General features: G+C 35.3%; 1 protein-coding gene across 1 annotated transcript in view; it reads right to left on the bottom strand.

The window, feature by feature from the left end:
• The window catches only part of LRP1B (LDL receptor related protein 1B), a 2002169-nt gene that overhangs the window by 95755 nt on the left and 1896448 nt on the right, over positions 1-9966 (bottom strand). Inside the window, exons 79-80 of the mRNA XM_059394361.1 lie at positions 3409-3632; positions 2592-2698 (exon numbers count right to left, since the gene is read on the bottom strand). Coding sequence (XP_059250344.1) covers positions 2592-2698; positions 3409-3632 — 331 coding nt within the window. The remainder of the gene's footprint in view (positions 1-2591; positions 2699-3408; positions 3633-9966) is intronic.

Raw genomic sequence — 9966 nt, 5'->3', positions numbered from 1 at the left:
CCTGGTGATTCACAGACCTGTACCCCTGGGGATAAAAATATATGTTTATAAAAAATAAAAAATTATATTAAAAAAAAGTCATGGCAGAACACCATGTTATTTAAAGTTCTCTAGTCTCAGTTCATTTTACATTACCTATCCTGTCCCCTTCTAGGTGTGCCATGACTCCAAATATCACAGAACGTGCCATGTGGCTTTACACTGCAGCTCCTGGTTTAGAGCTATGTCATTCAATGTATACAACAATATCCTTTGGTTGCCAGTGATAAAAATCAAAGTTTCAAGATAATATGTTCCTTTCTGAAATCTCACAGGTAATAAGTAATCCCTCAGGATTCAAAACCAGATATATTTGACTTCAAAGAACACCTTTATAACATCTACACCATGATGGGTTATCTGCCCACCTCTCAAATGCCTACCTATCCTTCAAGTACTTGTTCCAGTAACATCTTTCAGGTCGTTTTCCAGTCTTGGAGATAATACCAAATACTAGTCTACTACCTGCTTGTTTAGAGCTAAGGAATCATACTTGCCCTTCTTCCCCGGAGAACTGTGCTCAACTGACTGCAGCAGCCTCGCTGGGAAGTTAGAGCCCAAAGGTCAACCAATGACTGATGGAGCATATAAAACAGGACCCCTCCCTGCTGTGGGATTTATGTTCCAAAGCACATCCCCTGTGGCTCAAGACAAAAATGAGAGTTTCCATGAAACACAGTCTTTCTGGTGTCTTTCCCTTTATCTCTCCATCTTTTACAGGTTTCTCCTGAACGACACTCCCCTCATAAATAATCTTTACTAGAATTCCTGTCTCAGGCCTTCGTAAGACCCCTCCAACAGGCAGTTCTAAAAATTGCTGCCAGAATCCCTCTTTAAGATGAAAATTATGTTACATATACTGTGGTTATGTTATTTATTAATATCACGGAACTTTTTTATAAAATTAATTTTGCAACTTTTCTGTAGGTCCAGAATTAGTTAAAAGTAGAAAAGTTAAAAAGACAGTTAAAGTTCTTTTAAAAATGAAAATAGTATTTGAGCATCTTATGCCACTTGACTCTTCAGTTGCCTCCCGTGTCTCCCCTTAAAGCTAGAATAAAATTCATTCCTTAACTGTCTGTTTGAGGTCCTAGATGATCTATACCTGGGCACCTAGGCAACCTCATTTCCAACATTTTCCTGAGTTGCTCATATGTTCCTAGGCATACTAACATCCCTGCTGTTTTTGACATATGCCAAGCTCACTCCTAACTCATAACATGCTGTTCTTTCTGTTTGGAAAGTTATTTGCTTACATATTCATATAGCTTCCTACCTCTATGATGTTCTCTTCTCAAATATCACCTTTGAGATGACTTTTTTGATAATCTTATTCATAATTCTACTCCCCCCCCCATAGTCCTCATTCTTTTTCACATAGCACTTATTAGTATCTGGCATGATTTATATTAAATATTCCATTCTCTGGAGGAAGGTAAGTTTCATGACAGTTGGTAATCTCTTCACAAGGGTTAGAACTTGTCTTCAGTTTCTTAAACAATTTCTCACAGTAGGTAGGTGCTCAATTGGTACTTGTTAAATCAGTGACTGGAGACACACTTATGTAAATGAACTAATTCCCCAAAGACTGCTCCTTTCCATAAAGAGTAAAAACAATGTAGTTGAAGGAAAAATTCTATGGCACATTAACAGTTAATAAGAATATAGGTACCAAATATAAATAAAATTGCAACTACGTAAGATACTATAAAGCACAATTATTAAGTAATATGTACTCTAGACATGTATTCTCTACTTCGGGGTATAGTGCTGAGGGATGTTGTGTATGGCATGAACAGGAAGGAGCCTTGAGGCTCCTTTAGTTCTGGAAATGTTTCATTGAAGAAGTGTTAAACTTAGACCTTATAAGGTGAATAAGAATCATCTGGGTGCACAGAAGTCAGAAGGACATTCTAGATGGGGAGCCTGGGAGGAAAATGCAATGGGAGAAAAACAGGCAAGTAGAACAAAACACGCAGGCTCCTGAGCAGTTGTGGGAATATAGGTAGTTTGGAGTGGTAGCTTAGATGACACAGTTGGGAGGGATATTAAAGCCTGGTTAAAAAGAGCTGTGAATGAAAGGGCAAGGAATCATAATGTCTGCCTTTTACAGAAATTATTTGTTTTCCCACCTCTTTGCCCATTTAGTTTCTTTCTTTCTTTTTTTTTTTTTTTGCCCATTTAGTTTCTGATCCTCTAGGAATATTATCATCTGTCCCAGCATCATTAACATTAACATATATCAGTAAAAAATACCCTAATACATTATAAACTGTCAAAATTCCACATATATGAAATCCTACAAATGGCTTTGCAACTTGGGCAATTTTCAAATAACATCCCCATAATATCACTGGCAATATGGTAAGGCCTTGACTTTCAAGTTGGAAAAATAGAACATGAAATGTTAGTGACTTTCATAAAGTGATCTATAAATTATCTTATCTGCTTATAAAAATGATTATATTGCCAACAAACCTGGAAAGAATTGTAACACTAATATGCTGAACATATTGCTCCACATTATAGACTGCGTCAGAAATACATCATACCTGTGGGTCTTTGCAGATTCTTTTGTACTAAAATCCTTCTCAGAGTACCGTCCATGGCTGCTTCTTCTATGTGGGAGTGGTCCCCAACGACAGTCCAGTACATCATCCTGACGAGACAAGTCAAATGGATTAGCTTGCAGCTAACTCAGCTCTGCTCCTCAAAACAGTTTTCCTTCAGACCATGTGCATCAGAACCACCCCTGAGTCCCTGAAAATGCAGACTCCTGGACCCAACTCTAAACCTACAGACAGGGAATTTCCAATAAGAGTAGATGATTAGGAGTTTTATTTAACATTTCTCTATTTTCCTTTTAGGTCACTGCCTATAAATGAAAAAAGTAAAAGAGTAAAAAAAAGAACAATTCAAGCAGAGGAAAGGAAATATTTGTGTTAAAATTGTTTAAATTTGTTCCTATGTACACCTTCATCTTTTATTATAAAAAAAACAAAAAAAATGGCCAAAATACTAATACTCCATACTTCATACGTTCAATATTATAGTTAATGTCTTGAAAATTCAATCTTAGTTAACCATATTGGTTATGTATTTATTGAAATGTCCACATAAGACACACACACATTCATACATAGAATATATCATGGAGCAGGCTTTCAGGAAAACATGTATTTTGTGCCATGATTTGCTGTGAAAAGCTCATGCTCTTGTACAGAAGTAGAGGAAATTTTAGAAGCCTTGTGAATCTATTATATGTTGAACGTTTATTATAGAAGGAAAACTACAGAGAAGAGGTGGGAAAACAATCTCTAAAAATGATATGCGTATCAAGAAATATAAATAGTCAACTTGTTAACCTACCCTCTTTTAGGATTTACAGCGATAGCATAGGGTTCTCCAGCCATGTTTGTTAAGAGTCTGGTGCAGTTGGGGCCATTCAGCTGTCCCACATTGATAGAGTACCTCAGACTGGTCCAGTGAGTGGTGTAGTAACTGAACCAGTGCATTCTTGAATGATCAGTCCAGTAAATATTTCCAGCAACCCAGTCAACTGCAATGTCCCTGGGCCTTTTAAATTCAGGACACTGAAAGAAAACAAAACAACACCACAGTATTTTCAAAAGCAAAGTGGTGGAGGGGAGGTCTGTATACATTAATAATGTATGGGAATAATATCAACATGGTCAGGTGTCTTACACAGGTTTTAAAAATATCTAAAATGTTCCATTTTATTCTTAATTTTTATAGATATTATAATTTCCACAAATCTTAATTGCAACATTCATGGGAGTTTAACCTATCACTCCCTTTGTATAACACCATCCTGTTAGACTATTTCTAGAATTGTAGGCAGTTCACCTGTGACTTCTCCCAGTCAGGATTGTTCTGAGACTAACCGTAATTGTGATGTCTAACAAAATAGAATAGTTTAAGAAATCCATATAAATAGCATCATACTGTTCTATTTCTGACTTCTTTTATTCAACATTGTATCTATGAAATTCTTTAATACTGTTGTATATGTCAGTTACTAATATTATTTTATGATGGGTAGTATTTCATTTTATGAATATGCTAACATTTTTTTCACCATTTTACTGATGATATCTATTTGGATTATTTATAGCCTTAGGCCACTGAACTGAAGCCATGAATATTTTTGTACATGCATTTTGGTGGACACAAAAATTCATTTCTGTTGAGTATTTAACAAGGAATAGAATTGGTGAGTCTTAAGGTATACATATACTTAGCTTGGTTAGATACTGCTAGCATTTTTTTTTTTCAAAAAGTTTTTTACCAATATACACTCTTTTAAGCAACTTAAGGAAGTTCCAGTTTTTCTGCATTCTCACCATATATAATTTGATTTAAAAATTGAAAAAATATTAGTAAATGTGGACTCATCTAGAAAGGTACTGTACTTAAACATATTTTAATATATCTCATTTATATTAAATACACGAGCTTGGATTTTCTGCTTTATATTGTATTATTGAGTTATTGTAAGGCAGAAAAGTAAAGGAGTTCTTTGCAAATAGACAGTGAGGAAAATAACATACACTCTGTGCCCTTCAATTAACCTGGACAATTTGAGTAGGAACTAGTGTCATAATTAATTTGACATGGTCAGGTTTATTGTGCATAACCAAAAGTGAGAAAGGATACCCAGGGGTATTATATCATGAATGGAAACAATTATTTGAAGGTGATTATGACTAGACATGTGGTCAATGTGTAATAGCATCATTAGGACCTGGCAACCAGTGGAAATATGGGTTTTTAACACATGATAGTTTCTTGAGTGAATTACTAGTGAACAAATTTTACTGAAGGAGTGAGTGGACTTGGATTAAAAGAAGAGAAACTGAACTCAAAAAAGAACATGAGATGTCAATAAAAAAGAATTACAAGCCACTGCCTGCTGTGTGATTACTGGGATCTCAAGAAAGGAAAATGTGGCCTGAACTAAACGCAGAACCCATAGAAATTCCTAACAACTTTTATTATCAGTCCTTTCACATATTGATTTAAAAACTGAAATTATGAATAGTTACCTATTTCTCAACTCTAACAATAGGTACTATCCATCTACCCAGTGATAGCTCAGTGATGTTTAACAAAAAGCACTCTGCGATACAATATGCTTTAGAAACACAATATAAATAATAGTCACAGGTGGGTAGAACATAAATATTTGTCCTAGCTAAACCACAAAATTATTTTCAAATGTTCCAGTATTTAAATTAACTATAATTTTCACCCTGATTTGGCAGTGTTTAAAAGTAAATATATGAACAAATGGCATGGACATGTCAGTGTAAGTCATAAATTTATAAATATGGCAGACTATGGAGAAAATAACCATTATAAGCTGTTTAGAGTTTGTTGGAGTATATTTATCATCTTCTAACACTAGTAAAGCAAACCATCAACATGCAAAAAAATATGATATTGGTTATCTGGCATGAGCATGGAAAAATACCTAGTTTCCCTTTATCCGATATAAATATACACACGATTTCTTATCCTAATAGTATCCTTGCTAAAATAGGACAAATTCCATGCAAAGTTCCTCTTTTTGTATTTAGGATCTTCATTTTGTTTTACTCATTCTAAAAAAAAAAGTCTGATTATCTTTCCATTCTATACTTCTACACATGGACTGTGGACAATTAAAAACCCAAATTCTTTATTTCCCTAGAACATGCAGAAGATTGATTAAGTGATACTTTGTCAAGTATGCAGGTTTGTGAAGATTCTACTAATGGCAAATTCTAGAAGTATAAATTAGATTTATGTCATATTACTAGGGTAAAAAATACGGCTTAGGGGAAGGGAAAAAATGTTACTTTCCAATGTGAAGCACAGAGATACCGATGGAGTCATTTAAATCTATACATTTATATTCTGGTTCCCTGATCAAGAGATCCCCAATGACATTCCAGTATCAACTAAAGTAGTTAGAATATGGGGTAAAGGACACCACACCCGATAAACTCAACCTATGGACATAAATCGTCAGTGACAAGATGATTCTCAGAGAATACTGGCATCAGGGTGAAGATGTTACCCGATGTTCATCTTCATCAATTTCACAACTTACCGAATGCTCAATGATTCTCAACACTGAAGAGAAAAGAACTGAACAGAAAAACAGCAATAACAAGAAAGCAACAGGATGCTCCTATTTTCAAGGAAACTAAGAGCGAAATCATATCACCCTTTATATCATATCAAATCACCATTTATAGGGGCACCTGGGTGGCTCAGTGGGTTAAGCCTCTGTCTTTGGCTCAGGTCATGGTCTCAGGGTCCTGGGATGGAGCTCTGCATAGGGCTTTCTGCTCAGCAGGGAGCCTGCTTCCCCCTCTTCCTCTGCCTGCGTCTCTGCCTACTTGTAATCTCTCTCTCCCATCACTGTGTCAAATAAATAAATAAAATATTTTTTTAAAAAATCACCCCTTATAATGGGCTCCATAGGAATGAAATAATACCCCCTCTCTACTACCCACAGCTTGACCAGGATTGTGAATAGTATTAGCCATATAAAAAGGACTCTAGGGACGCCTGGGTGGCTCAGTTGGTTAAGCAGCTGTCTTCGGCTCAGGTCATGATCCCAGTGTCCTGGGATCAAGTCCCACATCGGGCTCCTTGCTCAGCAGGGAGCCTGCTTCTCCCTCTGCCTCTGCCTGCCACTCTGTCTACCTGTGCTCGCTCGCTCCCTCTTTCTCTCTGATAAATAAATAAAATCTTAAAAAAAAATAAAAAAAAATAAAAGGGACTCTAGTATTAAATGGATGTTGGCTGGAGAGTGGAAGGTAGAAATTCCTGTCGGATCTTGATACGATAAAAAGAGAATTTATGGAGAGGTTCAAAATCAAACAAGTGAGTACAAAAGGGCAAAGTAAAAGTAAACTGAGGTTCTGGGGCGTGGAATGGAGTCTGACAAGGGACAATAGAAATGGGAAAGCTAAGCCATTTGCTTCCAAAGAGGTGAAAAACAAAACAAAACAAACAAACATCAGATTCAAAAGAAAAAGAAAATATAAAACTCTCATTGCCCTTTTGGCTAGCTTACTAGACAGATAGGCCTATGAGCTAGAGGCACTAATGAAATATGTCGTGTTGAAGAGACTGTAGAGGCAAGTGGTTACCCTGAGAACAAAAGACATTACTCATATTATTGCACAAAGTGGAAGACACATTTTGACTGCTTTCTCCAGACAGATGATTTCTTTCCTAATAAGCTCTCTAAATACACAGCCAAAGTTTTGAGGCCTGAGGCATTCTTCCTTGTGGAGATATATTAGTCCAATGAATGAAACACTTAAATCTTACAGAAAAATTGGCAGCTTGATTGTAACAAAATTAGAGGTTTCTACTTTAAACTACTAATCCTTTACAACTGTGGATTGCAAGGTATCAGTCACAATTCCAGCTTCAGGAAACTAAAGATATAAGTCACTGGAGACATTTGATTTAAATTAAGGAAAGAGGAAAACCTATGAAGTGGGACTTCAAGCATTTGCACCATGGAAATACTGCCATCTTTCTAAAAAAAAATTCCTATAGTTAACAATATACTTTAGAAAAATACAGTTAACATGAGGGTAGATTGAAGTAGTCACATATTTTATCTATGTTATTTTTTCATCTAAGAAAAGAAAATTTGGTTTATATTACTAAAGTTAATTATCCTGTAATGTAATACTATTAAAAAAAGATGTGAAGCCACTCTAAAGATATGTGTGTGTGTGTGTGTGTGTGTGTGTGTGTGTGTGTTTCATTTCACTAAATGAAAAAGCTATTTACACTCTTGGCCCATAATATATGAATCAGATTAAATTCTCATAAACCAGGAAATAGAAGTAAAATAATGACTATGCAAATTCTGAACATTACTAAATTATATGACTTAATAATATAATAAGATATGTAGATATATATTATTTCAATCTAGAAGCTCATACAGCAATGGGGAAATCCAAAAAAAGCGAAGAAAAAGTTATACTTGGAACTAGAATCTATGAGTTCCTAAAACACTTCAGGAAGGAAATTTCTGCTTTCTACCTACAATTTATTCTGAAGCACAGGTTATTTCAATCTGGGTAATTTTAAACCTCTACTTATCTACCTTAAAACCATGTCCACCTGGCACAAACTCTTCTTGGAGGAGGGGTGCTTGGGTGGCTTGGTGGGTTAAAGCCTCAGCCTGCTCAGGTCATGATCCCAGGATCCTGGGATCAGGCCCCACATCGGGCTCTTTGCTCAGCAGGGAGCGTGCTTCTCTCTCTCTCTGCCTGCCTCTCTGCCTACTTGTGATCTCTGTCTGTCAAATAAATAAATGAAATCTTCAAAAAAAAAAAAAAAAACAAAACAACTCTCCTTAGGAGGAAAAGAAACTATATAATTCTTGGACAATTTCCAAAAAAGACCACATTTGTCTTTGGATTATAGACTCAAATTTGAATGTGACTTTATCTTTTTTTTTTTTTTTTAGCATACTTAGTGTTCTTTAAACTTATTCATCTTTTACCACTACCCCCCTGCCCAAGAAAAGAGCAAAACTAGCTATGAAAACCTTCTTCACACTATCAGGTAAAAAAAATATGGAAGATTTAAAAGCACATTAAATTTGGAAGCAGAAACATGGTATAAAACCTAATTCTAGTTTCTTCGTAAATTATGTGATGTATAAATAAAGGCTTTGGATTAGATTATCTGTAAATTTTTTCAGACTCTAAGCATTAAATGATATAACAGTTTAAAATATTAACCATTCTATTAACCTGACTTTTACATAGCTTTAAGGATGTATCTAATGTTAACAGTGAATGTTCATGCATTAGTATGTGAAAAATTTGTTGGTACTTATGGGAACAATTTTGATATCATCCCCTATGTGAGTGACCTAGAATTAAGGAATAAAGGTGTCTTCTGGCATTTACAATTTAAAAAACGCATAACACTTGAGATGGGAAGCAGAGCTATCTGAAAGCAGAGATTGCAAAATGGTAGATTGAGGACTAAATTTAAGTTCAAGTAAATAAAACTTTTAGGTATATTTTAAGTTTAAACTTAAGATATAACCTTAAGTCAAGGTGTTTTTTTTTTTTAATTTTTTATTTTTTATAAACATATATTTTTATCCCCAGGGGTACAGGTCTGTGAATCACCAGGTTTACACACTTCACAGCACTTGTTTGTTTAGCATTTACTAAGTATTCATTGAACATTATATCAAAAACCAACGATGTAAAGGGAAAAAAAGGACAAGTTGTTGTTTTTTTTTTTTTTAGGGTCTTTAAATCTATTTATTTATTTTGTGGGAAGAAACAAGTGCTGTTACGTTTTTGTTTAATGCTCAGTTTATTGAATCTAGTATGTTAGACATTAACAATCTATTTCATAGTTTTGGAAATCATTCCTGAACACTCTTTGTACTTTGATAGTGTTGACTTAAGCATTAGACCCTTTCCAGACTTGATTATTGTGTGTGGCCATGGGTATTCATTCTTTCTTTTTTTTTTTAAATTAAGGATATAGGGGTGCCTGGGTGGCTCAGTGGGTTAAAGCCTCTGCCTTCAGCTCAGGTCATGATCCCAGGGTTCTGGGATCAAGCCCCACATTGGGCTCTCTGCTCAGCAGGGAGCCTGCTTCCTCCTCTCTCTCTGCCTGCTTCTCTGCCTACTTGTGATTCTCTCTGTCAAATAAATAAATAAATAAAATCTTTAAGAATTAAGGATATATAAGAAAATATATAAAAATCAGGGCAACATTCCAGAATAACAGAGTCAATCAGCTGTTGCCTCCTGATTTAATGGAACAAGAGGCATATGACCTCTTACCTGGGTCCCTAGTGTTATGTCAATCTCAATCACTCATTTATTTTACCCATATAGCTGGTTTGCAGCC

Source organism: Mustela nigripes, chromosome 3 (assembly GCF_022355385.1).
Source record: "Mustela nigripes isolate SB6536 chromosome 3, MUSNIG.SB6536, whole genome shotgun sequence".
In the NCBI taxonomy this organism is placed as follows: Eukaryota; Metazoa; Chordata; class Mammalia; order Carnivora; family Mustelidae; genus Mustela; species Mustela nigripes.
This window is presented reverse-complemented; position numbering and strand designations above follow the sequence as displayed.